The 15,264-nt window shown below is 49.8% G+C and overlaps 1 protein-coding gene across 1 annotated transcript in view; it reads right to left on the bottom strand.

The window, feature by feature from the left end:
* Positions 1-412: 412 nt before the first annotated feature.
* The window catches only part of PLEK (pleckstrin), a 40,982-nt gene continuing 26,130 nt past the window's right edge, over positions 413-15,264 (bottom strand). The window contains exons 4-9 of the mRNA XM_015416549.1: positions 13,476-13,568; positions 10,861-11,044; positions 7,016-7,120; positions 5,376-5,459; positions 3,167-3,237; positions 413-810 (exon numbers count right to left, since the gene is read on the bottom strand). Coding sequence (XP_015272035.1) covers positions 672-810; positions 3,167-3,237; positions 5,376-5,459; positions 7,016-7,120; positions 10,861-11,044; positions 13,476-13,568 — 676 coding nt within the window. The 3' untranslated portion in view covers positions 413-671. The remainder of the gene's footprint in view (positions 811-3,166; positions 3,238-5,375; positions 5,460-7,015; positions 7,121-10,860; positions 11,045-13,475; positions 13,569-15,264) is intronic.

Genomic DNA, 15,264 nt, shown 5'->3' with positions numbered 1-15,264 from the left:
GTTTTCTGAGCAAAAATTCTAACTTTGTGAACTCCTTGGCATTAAAGTTGTGAGTGAGCGATTTGGCGACTGCCTAAATTAGTTTGCTCTGGAATCCTCCTTCCTGAGCCAGAGGCAAAAAAAACCCCTGTGAGCTAGCTCACACTAACTCAGCTTAGAGGGAGCACTGCATACAGGGAGCGATTTTTTGGTTTTTCTTTTTCACTGTCATGTGCAGAAAATAAGTCACATTTAAGGCTTATTCCTTATTCAAATGAAAAAGATTTAGAAAACATTTGGGGCACTTTCCCGTAGGCTTAATAATGCACTTTAGCAACCATCTGCAAGTAGATTTCATCTTTCACACAGCAAAATCCAGTGTTCATCAGAGGCCAGATTTGGGGAGGGGTGTGCGTGTGCGGGGGGGGGGGGGGGCTGTGAATGTGCCCTTTGGTTTGTTTAGTTTTTTGAAGAAAATGGGGGGTGGGGTTGATGTGGTAGTAACAGAGAAGCAATGACATATTAAATATTGTACATTAAATATTATGCGGATTTTAGGCCAGACTATTGGAAGGGGGGGGGAGTGAACCTGGAACCACCCTGGGACCAAGTTTGCAGAGAACACACAAAAATCTCTTTGGACACAAGATGTTTCCTTTGCTTCAGTGGGTGGCTTTTTCCTTTCTTTTATTTTACTTCCCAGTCCTGGAAACCAACTGAATGGCCTTGATCCATTCCGTACGCTCGGCAGAAGCGGCTGCTTGCAGCAGATAGTGGACTTCGTTGGCGGTGATGATTTCGAACAGGTTTCCTTCCACTTCATTTTTCTTTACAAAGAGAGAGACTTCTGATTTTGACACGGTTCCAAACCCACTTCCATTTAGAAAATTAATTAATTAATTAAGTATTGCATGGCATTGTGTGTAGAATAGCCAGGAGATCCTAAGATTGTCTGGCAGCCAGAAGTTCTAGCTCCTTTTAGCGTTGTGCACCACTAGGTGGTGAGCTAGACTTGTTTTTAAGGCAAAATACATTTCAGAGGTGGTTGGCCATTGCCTGCCTCTGCGTCACGACCAGTGTTCCCACTAAGCTGAGTTAGTGTGAGCCAGCTCACAGTTTGTTAGCCTCCGGCTCACACGTTTTTGTCTTCGCTCGGGAAGGGATGGCTCCAGAGCAAACTAATTTATGCAGTAGCCAAGTCGCTCGCTCACAACTTGAATGCCAGTCCCTCGCAAAGTAGAATCTTTGCTCACAAGACTACACAGCTTAGAGGGAGCATTGGTCATGACCCTGGTATTCCTTGGAGGTCGCCCTTCCAAATACTAGCCAGGGCCGACCCTGCTTAGCTTCCAAGATCTGATGCGATCAGGCTTGCCTGGGCCATCCAGGTCAGGGTTTCATTTAGAAAAAAGAAAAGAAATGTACATTACATAAAAGCCTCTCCTTCACCTGAACATCAGAAGAGTCACTGATGGTATCACAGTAAATTAGGGTTGCCAGCTCTAGGTTGGGAAATTCCTGGAAATGTTGAGGGTGGAGCCAGGACAGGGTGAGTATAATGCCACAGAATCCACTCTCTGTAGCTGCAGCCATTTTCTTGAGGGGAACTATCTCGGTGAACAGATGGAATTCTGGGAGATCTCCAAGCCCCATCTGGAAGCTGGCAATGGCAACACTGTGGTCAATATTATTTCGGAGTAACCCATTGGATCCTGACAAGATTTTATTACAGCATAAGCCTTTGTAGAACTGAGCCCCACTTCAGGGGAACGGAATGAATTTTCACTGGGGCATATATATGAAGAGGATGAAGAAAGTCATTATAAACAACAGCAGGGTCAAAGTAATCAAGTCACATCTCTCCTTATATATAATTCTTTTTTCGGGTGGCAATGTTCCATGCGCTCCCAAATCAGTTGGCTGCCTGATCTGTCACTCAGAAGGTCTGCCAATCCCCTGGCTGCATTGCCTCGCTGCATTGCCTCAGTCCTGCCCACAGAGCCGGCAGCCAACGTCTTGGCCTCAGTCTGGAGAGTCGGCAAAGGGGATGGACACTCCACCAGTGTCCATCCCCTTTGTTATTAGGAGGCCGAGGTCAAACATGGCGGCGTCACACTGGTCATCATCAGCCACACCAGGGTGCAAGGAGCTGGCCAGGCTCTGAGCCCATGGGAGCAGCAGCCAACCTCTTGCCGTCAGTGTGCTGTGAGGCGACAGACAGGTCCAACCATCTGGCAGCCGCACAGTAAGGAGACCGAGGCCGACCATGCCGCTGCCTCACCGGTCATCATTACCCACAGCCGACTGCAGGTGGCAGGGCAGGCTGCGAGTGGACGATGACTGGCACCATAGAAGGCAAGGCGGCCAAAAAGGAGGGTCAGATCGACATCTTGCTAGTGCTCGTTGTATTCCTTTTACAACGGGCTTTGCTACTAGTTAAAGTATAATTAAGGAAAGAGAGCCGCATACAACACCAGTAACTGGTAAAGGTAATTATCATCTGTAAGAGCTGGGAAAAAAGACCCAATCCAAGGTCCCATGTTGGAGACCCTGGCCATAGAGTCTCCAAGGGAACTGATCTCTGCAGTCTGGAGAGTGAAAGATGCTAACTTGTATGCTGGCTTGGTTGAAATGGCATCGGAAGCCCCAGTTCTGGCATCAACTGTGTGAGTATTTGGCTTGCATCCAGTTAGGGATGAAGGAATTAATGGTATTGAATGACTATTTCCAAATGAGGCAACAGGCATTGGGACAGGGTTGCCATTCCCCCAGTGGGGTCAGGGGATTCCCCGATTTTGGGGCCCCCAATCTGCCGTGGTCCAGCTGGCTGGCAGGGGAAGGCCCACCCCTGAGAAGCTCCCTCCTGGCGCCCCCGAGGCTGGCGCAATGACATCATCTGGGAGTGACATCACATTTCTGAAGTTTGGGGTGACGCTCTAGGTTTTGGGCAAAACTCTATGGTTTTGAGGCCCAAAAAACCATAGACTTTTGCCCAACACCTAGAGCATCACCCCTAATGGCAGAAACACAATGACATCACTTCCAGGTGATGTCATTGTGGCGTGCATGCAGAGCGCATGCACCAGAAGAACTACAGGAAGGATCAGGAGTCCCCCTGCCGGCAGCCAGGTAGGAGGACTTGGCAACCCTACACTGGGGGCATAACAACCAGCCTGCTTCTTGCTTACCATTGGGGTTGTCTTCAACTGCGGTCACCACACAGCCCCTCAAGTGAATGGCTCCCAGAGGCTCTTCTCCCTGAAAGGGATTCGAAACACAAGAGTGGTTTCCTTGGTCGGCAACTGATCTCTGCAGCCACTTCAGCTAGCTGGAAGCAATAACAGCAGGGCTATTTTGGGGCAGGAACGCACAGGAGCGGAGTTCCGGCTGGCTCCCGAGTTGGCCACGCCCAGCAGGAACTCATTAGCATAATAGGCCACACCCAACAGCAGGAACTCATTAGGATTGGCTACATTAGGGGTGTGTGGCCTAACATGCAAAGGAGTCCCTGCTACAAAAAAGGCCCTAGGTTTGGACAACAAACAAGGTAAACAGAATAAGAAGGGAAAGGTGGGTGTGGCTGGATGACCACACTTCTGGTAACACAGGAGTGCAGCGTTCCCTCTAAGGTGAGTTAGTGTGAGCCAGCTCACAGTTTTTTAGCCTCCAGCTCACACATTTTTGTCTTTGCTCAGGAAGAATGGCTCCAGAGCAAACTAACTGATGCAGTAGCCAAATTGCTCGCTCACAACTTTAATGCCAGTAGCTCACAAAGTAGAATTTTTGCTCACAAGACTCCACAGCTTAGAGGGAACATTGCTAATGAGTTCCTGCTGGGCTTTTTGTACAAAAAGAGCCCTGAATAACAGTGATGTGTGTGGGTGCCGATGCGGTCTGAGGGGAAGCTCACGAGGATAAGCTGGTAGGAGCTTGGAGTTCCACGACTGGGCAGGAAGGCCATGAAGGAAGACGCGACCTGATGGAGGTTTATACTGCCATGAAGATCGTTTCAGAGGTAGCTGTGTTGGTCTGAGCCTCTGCAGTAGAACAGCTCGATTGGAGTCCAGTAGGAACATTAGAGACCAAGAAGATTTTTTTTGGGGGGGGTCTAAGCTTTCACGAGTCAAAGCTCCCTTCATCAGATCAGGTTTGACACTCAAGAGCTGATACCTCCAAAATCTTCTTGGCCTCCAGGGTCCTACAGGACTCGAGCCATACTGTGACAAAGTGAGTGGAGACATTTTCTGTGACGCACAATTATTAGAAATGTGTCATCCCATAACAGACCCTGGAAGACTGTCAGGACAGATGGAAGACTCAAGAACAGCGCAGCCTCCCTGATGGCGCCTGGGTTTTGACCACCGGGTGACAGAGAGTGTTGGATGGGCCACTGGTCAGATCCAACATGGCTTTTCTTATGACCCAATGAGGGATCGGATGAACAGATGGAGCAGAGGTCCATCAGTGGCTATTAGGCACAAGGTATAGATGGGAGCTCTCGGTCTGGGGCACGGGATGCTCTGTCTTCTTGGTGCTTGGGGGGGTCAACAGTGGGAGGGCTTCTGGAGTTCTGGCCCCTCTGGTGGACCCCACTGGTGGCCAATCCAACATGGCTTCTCTTATGTTCTTATGTCTGGGGCAGTGGTGCTCTGTATTCTTGGTGCTCAGGGGGCAACAGTGTGAGGGCTTCTGGAATTCTGGCCCCACTGGTGGACCTCCTGATGGCATTTGGGTTTTGGATACCATGAGACACAGAGTGTTGGACTGGACGGGTCATTGGCCGATCCAACATGGCTACTCTTATGTTCTTATTTCTGGGGCAAGTGATGCTCTGTATTCTTGGTGCTTGGAGGGGCAACAGTGGGAGAGTGTCTGGAGTTCTGGCCCCACTGGTGGATTTCCTGATGGCCCCTGGGTTTTGGCCACTGTGTGACACAGATTGCTGGACTGGATAGGCCATTGGCTTGATCCAACATGGCTTCTCTTATGTTTCTATACTACTTTTAATACCACCAGTGAGAAACAAAACTAGCCCTTGCTGTTGAATCAGAGGTTGCGTTAATGACAATGAAATGTACTTGAAAACACAGTCTTGAAGTTACTGCTTATCCAGAGAAGAGATGCCAACTTAGTGTGGCTAGTCCTATCACAGGTGCCTTTCAAGATCAGTGGGAGGGCTTCTAGTGTCCTGGCCCCACTGGTGGACCTTCTGATGGCACCTGGTATTTCTGGCCACTGTGAGACACAGAGTGTTGGACTGGATGGGCCTCTGGCCTGATCCAACATTGGCGTCTCTTATGTTCTTATGTTCTTATCCCTTCTGAAGATAGCTGCATTCCTAAAGGGTTTTTCCAGGTAATTCTACGGCAAAACCACCCACAGATGGGCTCCCTCACCCCAGCAGGGTCATAGTAGTGGATGTAAGCAGGGTCCTCCCTCAGCACAAACTTCCGCACTTTCCAGTTCTTCCGCCGATGCCCCTAAATAAAATGGAAGAAATTGATTGTTTTGGCTTTCCACTTTACGGAAACAAATGCAAAACTACCACTGAGTGGGAGCCTCCTCAGCAAGCTTGAGGCAGGCTCTGACGCATGAAAGTGTCTGACCCACTAAATAAAGCCATCTTTAAGGCGCCTTTCTTATCCACAACCAGTGTTCCCTCTAAGCTGAGTCAGTGTGAGCTAGCTCACCGTTTTTAGCCCCCAGCGCTCACATTTTTGTCTCAGCTTGGGAAGGATGGCTACGGAAGAAGCTAATTTGTGCAGCCGCCAAATCACAATCGCTCACAACTTTAACTCCAGGAGCTCACAAAGTAGGATTTTTGCTCACAAGACTCCACGGATTAGAGGGGGCATTGGAGGCAACTCGTTCGAGCCTGTTCTGCTGGACCTTTCTTGCATGCTTTTTTTTTTTTTAACATCGGTTCTCGCCCCACACGGCTTCCATTTGTCCCGACTTCCACATGCATTTTTGTGCCTTCAGTTTTCACTCTGTCTGTTTTTCATGTGTGTCCCCCTACCTCCCTTTTCTTTCTGACCCTTTTGAAACCAGGTTTACCCTGGTTGTTTCCCAGAAGCTGATTCTGAGTCAGTTTTTCCCTTGTGTATAATTGTTTTCTGTTGCTTTTCTTTGTCCTGCCCAATCACACCCACCTCCAGCCCACTTTCCCGTCATTGGATGGGGATAGTCCTGTGGTAGTCAACCATCATTGGACTCTGGAGTCCCTCCCCCCCTGGCCTCCAGACCCCCCCCCCCCCCCCCCCGAAGACAAGTGGTTTGGTTTTGTTCTCTTTTTTACTACAAATATTGATATATCGCTAGAGGGTAACAATAGGCTTAGCTTAGCCAGGGGTCATTTCCTGTAGGAGCGCACAGGAGCGGAGCTCCGGCAGTAAAGAGCCCAGGGGGCGGGCACATGCAACAAGCCCCACCCTCTGCTCCCAGCAGCCCTCAGTCAGAGCAAGAAACAGCCAGGTAAGCTGCAGAGCCCCTCCCCCGGCCCCCTGGTCCAAAACAGTCCAGTGGCACCTTTAAGACCAAGTTTTGTTCAGGTACAAGCTCTCCCTCCTCTGCGAGGACAGATCTGCACGTTCCCCTCCCCAATAGCTAGCAATCCAAAACAGTCCAGTTGAGCCTGAACGGTGGGTGTTGCCTTCTGAAACACTTCCGGTGAGGTCAGGGGGTGTGGCATATGCAAATAAGTTATGCTAATGAGTTATGCTAATGAGCTCCTGCACCTCTTTTTCTTCAAAGTGACCCCTGGGCTTAGGCGTTTCTCTGAATATCTGTAAGGGAAAGGGCTAGCGATTTAACAAGGAAGGAAGGAAGGAAGGAAGGAAGGAAGGAAGGAAGGAAGGAAGGAATTCAGAGGATCTGCTAAGCTTCTAAATATATGTCAATGTTTTAGTGCCTTTACCTTCTGCATACAAAACAAACACTTCTCCACTGAGCCACGACCCTACTCAGAAAATTTTAGATCGGTGTTACCTTTTGTATGATCTCATTTCTATGCTGAGCCAACGAGGCAGACACTGACCTGCTTCAGTAGACATCCCTGCTTGATCACTGTGCCTCTGAACTCTTCACAGAGGACTGCGTCGTCATCGCTTGAGTTTCCTTCACAGAAGAACCCACTGTCGGCCTGTTTCAACAGAGGGAAGGAATTGTACTGCTAAGTGGGGGATACCTTTATCAGTGTCTCCTAGCCACGGGGACTAAAGGGAACCTCCACATTCAGAGGCAGTCAACCTCTGAATCTCAGAGCCAGGAGGCCACATTAGTGTAGGCCGCGGCCTCTGTGCCCTGTTTGTTGGACCTCCCAAGGAACTGGTCAGCTACTGTATGAGACAGGATGCTGGACTAGATGGACCACTTGGTCTGATCCAGCAGGGCTCTTCTTATGTTCTTATACACCTCTAAATCCCAGAGCCAGGAGGCAACATCAGGGGAAGGCCATGGCCTCTCTGCCCTATTGTTGGCCCTCCAGAGGAACAGGTTGGCCACTGTGTGAGACAGGAGGCTGGACTAGATGGACCACTTGGTCTGATCCAGCAGGGCTCTTCTTATGTTCTTATACACCTCTAAATCCCAGAGCCAGGAGGCAACATCAGGGGAAGGCCATGGCCTCTCTGCCCTATTGTTGGCCCTCCAGAGGAACAGGTTGGCCACTGTGTGAGACAGGAGGCTGGACTAGATGGACCACTTGGTCTGATCCAGCAGGGCTCTTCTTATGTTCTTATACACCTCTAAATCCCAGAGCCAGGAGGCAACATCAGGGGAAGGCCATGGCCTCTCTGCCCTATTGTTGGCCCTCCAGAGGAACAGGTTGGCCACTGTGTGAGACAGGAGGCTGGACTAGATGGACCACTTGGTCTGATCCAGCAGGGCTCTTCTTATGTTCTTATACACCTCTAAATCCCAGAGCCAGGAGGCAACATCAGGGGAAGGCCATGGCCTCTCTGCCCTATTGTTGGCCCTCCAGAGGAACTGGGTGGCCCCTGTGTGAGACAGGATGCTGGACTAGGCGGATCACAGATCTGATCCAGCAGGGAGGGAAAGAAGGAGGGAGGAGGGAAGGAGGGAGAGGGAGGGAAGGAGGAAGAAAGAGGAGGAGGGAGGGAGGGAGAGGGGGAGGGAGGGAGAGACGGAGAGAGCCTCCGTTCTTTTGCATGCATTAGCTAGAATTAGGCATGCAGACCAAACAACTCCAAGAAGCATTGCCTCAGCTCATGCTTTCAGAAAGGCTATGGAAAGGGCTTGCCTCATGTATGTGGTTAACCATCGAGGATATTAAAAAAAGAAAAACCCTTAAAAGAGCAAAGTGTGACCAGAATACCTCCAGCGAGTAACCCAAAACCCTTTCCCGAGAAGCAGCTGCTCACTGAGGCTTGCTCCACGGCTATTGACTCATCGCCGCTCGCTTTCCTGAAGCCACGGCACCGGATGGAGGCTCGCGCTGCAGAAGCGCCAAGTCATGCTCCTCCGGAAGGACCATTTGATAAAATGGCTACAGGCCACAGCGAGGAATCCCAAAAGCTGAAGCTCATCTTTCAGACTGTGTTTAACAAAGCAGCCGCCGGCCTGACCTGGATAGCCCAGGCAAGCCCGATCTCGGAAGCTAAGCAGGGTCAACTCTGGCAAGTCCTTGGTTGGGAGACCTCCTTGGAATACCAGAGGTGGGAGGCGGGGGCAGGCGTTATTCAGCCACCTCTCTGAATAACCTCCAGACCCCCAGTAGGGGTCAGTCACCAGAAGTCGCCTTGACTTCTAGGTACACACACAATTATATTCACATATGAAAAATGCAAAAACAACAAAAAACCCTCAAAAAGCCAAAGCAGTAGTCAAATCCGTACATTTTACACTGTTTAGCCTAGAAAGGGCAGAGAGGTGGTGTTATGTATGGAAGTTCGACCGCGTACAAGGCCGGGCCTCCACGCGGTCCGAGCTTCGCCCCAGAGAACAATGGCCTGAGCGGATCCTAGCCGCACCTCTCTGAGGGCTAGGATCTTAGCGAGGACCTATGGAACGCCCGACCAATGTAAATAACCTATCAGTGGTGTGGGGTGTGTTTTGGGGGTGGGGCTTACCGGGAATAGAAGCCGGCCTGCGAGCCGGTAGAGTTTGTCTTGTTCTTCGCTTACAATAAAAGTATGAGCTGAAGTCACTGCGTCAGTCTCCGTACTTTTCGGGCGGGACAGACATTTTGCAAACAGATTAATAGTAAATAAATGAAACATTCAAATATAGCTTGATTCACTCTAGAAGAACAGGGGAAAGTGGGCGGTGCTGTATTCCCTGCCTGCAATCTACCTCTTCCCCAATCCTGGCTTTCCTCTACCTCGTTGGAGCAGGGGGTCCTTCAGAAGGCCCCTTTGGGTCTGACGGGAGCATCCTTTCAGAAATAAATGCCTGTCTGTGTATTTCTTTCCTATAGAGGATAGAACAGTTCCTCTTAAGTTTAGGCCGGGTTCAGACTGGCAATTTGAAGAGCTTGGGAGTCGTGGCAAAGAAGACCCGGAACGGCTTGGTGGCGGTATTCCCCTTCACACTGCAGCGAATGAAGCGGGAGGAAACCGTGGAGGAAGCGCAAGGGAGCGTTCGCACTGCCAGCCCACCCCTGGCGGGCTGTTTGCAGCTGTTACTGCGTTCCGCTGCATGCGCCTATGCGCATGGCCGCCTGCCGTGGAAAGAGCCAGCGCCTATTATCAACGACTGCGGGTTGTTCCCACCTTAGCAGCGCTTGCGTTCACATGCAGGGAACCGGAATCGCCCCGCTCTACACACGGTTTGCTACCACTTTCACCTGGCACTTTTTAAACTCGGGATGGAAGCGGCACAAGACGGCTTGAGTACAGCTGGGGGAGGCCTGACAGATGTGCCCGTGTGAACCCACCCCTTTAATCCACTACTGAAACGCTCCTGAAACGTTTGGCTGCCGGGCCAAACTGCCAAACTGCTCTTCTTATGGTCTTATGAGGGCCTCAGCCTCTGTGCCCTGTTGTTGGCCCTCCAGAGGAACTGGTTGGCCACTGCGTGAGACAGGATGCTGGACTAGATGGACCCCTGGTCTGATCCAGCAGGGCTCTTCTGATGTCCTCGTGAAGGCCTCGTCCTCTCTGCCCTGTTGTTGGTCTTTCAGAGGAACTGGTTGGCCACTCTGTGAGACAGGATGCTGGACTAGATGGACCCTCACTGGTCTGATCCAGCAGGGCTATTCTGATATTCTTATGAAGGCCTCGTCCACTCTGCCCTGTTGTTGGCTCTCCAGAGGAACTGGTTGGCCACTCTGTGAGACAGTCTGAACTGAACTCGGCCTTAAAGTGCCTCTTTTTTTTACTAATGCGACTAACCTGTTTATGAGCTGATGTAAGCTGTTAGGTTTATGACATGTTCATGTGCATAATAATGCCTCCCCTGTTATTTCAAGGGTGTCAGTCGGCTGTATTGATGTATCAAAGCCAGCGTTGCTCTTTTTATCGTGTTATAGTTATGTTCTTCACTGTTACATGTTGAAAATAAAAATTTATTTCAAAGGAATAAAAAATAAATGCCTGTCCTAATATAGGGGGATATTCGGATCGAAACTTCTGTTTTGCGGTGAAGTCAGAGGTGCCAACCTCCAGGTGGGACCTGGGGGGGGGTCTCCCAGAAGTACAGGAATTTCCCCATCTGGGTCTGGAAACCCTACCCCCACCATCCCCTGCCAGTGGCTGGGGGGGGGGAACCTGGTAACCCTACCTGGCAGCCATTTTGCGGTGGGACCCCACTATCCCTTGTCAAAATCTCAAGAGCGCTCACAGGGCGAACGAGGCTGAGGAGCCACGCTCTAGGAAATGCTCTGGTGGTCCTATCAAAAAAAGCCCGCAAGCGTCCACGTACAAAGTAATAGAAGGCGTCTTCGTGATCGAGGAAAGACGATTCCGCCAAGCCTTCTGCCGCACTCTTGGAAGCATCCCCGGCAGGCTGAAAATATCCTTCGTTCAACAGGGCAGACGCCAGCACGAGACCCTCTGGGCGGTTTCGGATAGAGTTGTTCGACAGTAGCCAGTCGATGACGCAGGAAACCGTGGAGCAGGAAAGGAAGCAAAGACGGGGGACCAGGTGTGAAACACGGAAACAAACGCTGTGGTCTGCAACAGCAAGGAAGACAGGAAGTCTCCCCTTGACTGAGCAGTGAAAAATATCATAAGAGACCTTCTATTCAGTTTGGGACTATGGTTCAGAGACCTAAAGGCCTTGATGATAGGGTTCCCAGTGCTGCCTTGGCAAATGCCATGTGATTTGGGGCACGGTGCCAGGGGAGGGCGGGGTTTGGGGGCGTATGTGATGTCACTTCCGGGTGCCGCTCTAGGCTGCTTCCCCTAGTCTCTCAGGTTTCTACTAAAGAGATTATCCTCAGATTTACTCCAGATTTTAGCTTCACAGACCCTTCTGATTGTTGACGCCCTGGAGAAGATTTTCAGCAGTTTGGATTCTATTACAAAAAAAATTGCAGTTCCTGCACCTGTAATACCAAGTGTGCTAAATCTAAATACAAATACAAATAAAATCTGTTCACGTGAGGAGGAGCCCTCCAATAATAGGGATTATCTGAGTGATGACCTAGATTCTGTTAAATATCACCCTTTTACTGTTTTCCCTGAAATCTCTCCGTATAGAGGGAAAACATTTCTTTGGTCTTCTAAATGGCAGGTCAAGCGCCACATCCTTTCTAATGGGGGTACCGGCTGTCAAGATTGATGTAAAGAAGATCAAAATGGTTTCTACGATGTTTTATACTCAGAAGTTTTTGTTGACATTCTTTTCGAGGTCTGTTCCACGGTCTCTGCTAGACAAAAGCGATTATTTGGGAAACTGTAATATGATTGTTAAAACGGATTTTTATTACCTCTGAGGTAAAACCACTTCTTCTAAAGGACACCAGAGAGCTTGCGGGTGAGCAAATGCCTTCTCAATCTAGTTCTAGTTCAGACGGGGCATTTCAGACAGCTGAAACGCGACCACACTTACCTCCTGTCTGCGGAGCCCATCACTGTATGCCCGTTCACACACAGCGGGAGTCGGCGTTTTTTTTAAAAAAACTCAGTTTGCGCATGCGCATAGGCAGCCATCCACAGAATGGCAATCTTCACGCATGCGCAAAACACCCCATCCCAAAAACCCCTGAAGAGAGGACTTACCTTTAAAGTTTAAAGACCAAACTGGCCTCCCTGAGGTCCCGGACTCCTCTAAAACCTTAAACTAAGGACCTTTTTCTTTTCTTTTTTAAACAAACGCCAGGGCGAAGCTTCGCCCAAGCGCATACTGCCGTCCTAACAAAAAAAATGGTGGGCGAAAAGCAGAAGCCTCGGGCTTCCAAACTGAAGTGGCTCTACAACGGTGGAGAACGATCAGACAGGGGGTAAAGCGGTTACAACCGGTGCACTCAGGATATTACCACTTGGGGACCTAGTAGCAGAATACAACGGTTAAAGGCTGTTTGCAACGGTTAGGGACGGAAGGCAGATGTTCTACATGTGAACACTGGTAAGTACACCAATTCCAACCAGCACCTATACCATTGTAAATGCCCTGTCTGAAGGCACCCAATGACTACTAAAGAAATTAGGGGAAATTCCTAGAGCGTCACTATATGGAGGTTATCTTCTCCAACTCCTCAGTTCCTTAGAGCGGGAAATTGAGGCCGTGGGCTTGGTGATCCCCCACCCCGGGTGGGTAAATGGAAAGCCTATTTGATGAAAAGTTGGGTGCGTATCAGGCTAGTTGAGATTTTCTCTTTATGAAACGTTTTAGAGCTAACGGAGGGGGGGCAAATATCAAGTCTCTGCTCAGCCATGAATGTGTTTATTCTTGGGGGGGGCTGTTTTTTGAGGTAGAGGCACCAAATTTGCAGCATAGTTGCTGGTGCCTCTCCTAAAAAAAACACCACACAGGTTTCAAAAAGATTGGACTGGGGGTCCAATTCTATGGGCCCCCAAAGAAAGTGTCCCCATCCTCCATTGTTTTCAAAGGAAGGGGGGAAAGGAGTTTAAAAACATTGCAGTCCCTTTAAATGCCTTCTGCAAGCCGCAAGGTCGCTCTGAAGAAATTTAAAGGGCTCATGGTCCCTTTAAATGCCTTCTCCAAGCCGCAAGTTCACCCAGAAGGTATTTAGAGGGACACCCTTTAACTCTGGCTATCTGGCAGTCCCAAAAATCTCGAATATTTTGGAGATTTTTGTGGCTCAGCTATTTTGAATAGCCGAAAAATATTTGGCTGAAAGAGTAGCCAAAAAATATCGCTAAGGTATTTCTCAGCTACTTTTTTAGCTCAAATATAGCCGAACGCACACCCCTAATCTCAGTTCCCATCACACAGTGCCAAATTCAGGTTAGGATTATGGCACACATGCAGGGATCCGTAATGTGTGGATTGGCACCCCAACAATGCATAGCTGGACAGCCAGTAGTGGCCTTTAGGGGCTTTTTTCAAAGGAGACGAATAAGGGCTCTGTACCTGTAAAGCAGTGATTGTAGATTTTCTTGTCTTTTTCCAGCTTCATTTCCCTTATTCCTTTGTCCGGGTCTTTCATTGAGAGATACAAAGTCCTGTGCGGGTAAAGAAGCGAGTGATAGTTACAGAAGCACATTATGTCATATCGTAGTCATTATTAAGTCTTCTCAGCCTCAGAATACAGCTAGCAACCCTCAGAGTCTGATTCCCTTCTCAATGCCTGGCATTTTGAGCACTTAGTGGCCCTTTGATCAGAGCACCAGACATTTTGGTTTTACATCGGCAAATAGTTTACTGCAGGGGTCCCCAACCATTTTTGGGCCTGCGGACACCTTTGGAGCTTCAACACAGTGCGGTGAGCACAGCCACAAAATGGCTGCTGCAGGAGGCAGAGCCGAACAAAATGGCTGCCGCAGTTTACCTTCAGTCACACAGTGGAGATCCTTGTGCTCTGGTGGGAAGGCAGCTGGTGCCAAAGCAAAGTGCAGAAAAGGGCAACTCGAATTATAAAAGGGTTGGAACACTTTCCCTATGAGGAAAGGTTAAAGCGCTTAGGGCTCTTTAGCTTGGAGAAAAGACGACTGAGGGGTGACATGATCGAGGTTTATAAGATTATGCATGGGAAAGAGCAGGTAAAGAAAGAGGTACTTTTCTCCCTTTCTCACAATACAAGAACTCGTGGGCACTCCATGAAACTGCAGAGCGGTCGGGTTAGAACGGATAAAAGGAAGTACTTCTTCACCCAAAGAGTGATTAACACATGGGATTCGCTGCCACAGGAAGTGGTGGGTGCTACAAGCATGGACGGCTTCAAAAGGGAATTAGATAAGCATATGGAGCAGAGGTCCATCAGTGGCTATTAGCCATAAGGTATAGATAGGGGCTCTGGGGCAAGTGATGCTCTGTCTTCTTGGTGCTTGGGGGGGTCAACAGTGGGAGGGCTTCTAGTGTCCTGGCCCCACTGCTGGACCTCCTGATGGCACTGGTATTTCTGGCCACTGTGTGACACAGAGTGTTGGACTGGATGGGCCTTTGGCCTGATCCAACATTGGCGTCTCTTATGTTCTTATGTTCTTATGTGTTTTTTTTTTAAAAAGCTGCACAGCTAATCAGATCTTCGCTGGCCAATCAAAAGCCTTGCTGGGCAAAAGACCCACCTGGACCCACTAGGGTTGCCAAGTCTGTCAGAAATGCCAGTGAGGGGGGGGGGGGGGACATTCCAGGAGCGAGAAGTGTCATCATGCACAGTGCCTATGTCACCAGAAGTTACATTGTGCGCTGTGCCTACGTCACCCGGGTATCGGTGATGTCAGGGGCGACGCTCTGGTTTTGGGGCAAAACTCTATGGTAAAATCAGCCTCAAACCATAGAGTTCTGCCCCCAAACCATAGCGTCACCCCCTCGATGTCACCGACATGTCCACGTCACTTCCGGGTGATGTAGGCACGTCATGTTTATTTCTGGCGACGTTGCTGTTGGAGGGGGGGTTCCTCCTGCCGGACAGCTGGCCAGAGGCAGGTGGGAGCCTGCAAAACTGAGGGATCCCCCGCCCCCAACCGGGGAATGGCAACCCTAGGACCCACCCCCTTTCTAAAAACACTTGGTGAGTGCCACCATGCTGTGGAGCCCTGGCTTACTGTAAACATCTGGACCTACTGGGTCAGATTCCTGGGCTGGCGAGCGCTTAGGAGGCAGCCTACGGTACAATACTTTTCCGGGAGTAAGCCCCATGGAATAAAACAGAGATGGTTACTAAGGGCAGCCATCTTGGTCTGCTGTAGGACACCTAGA

Source organism: Gekko japonicus, unplaced genomic scaffold, assembly GCF_001447785.1.
Source record: "Gekko japonicus isolate JY-2015 unplaced genomic scaffold, Gekko_japonicus_V1.1 scaffold3122, whole genome shotgun sequence".
Lineage (NCBI taxonomy): Eukaryota > Metazoa > Chordata > Lepidosauria > Squamata > Gekkonidae > Gekko > Gekko japonicus.
This window is presented reverse-complemented; position numbering and strand designations above follow the sequence as displayed.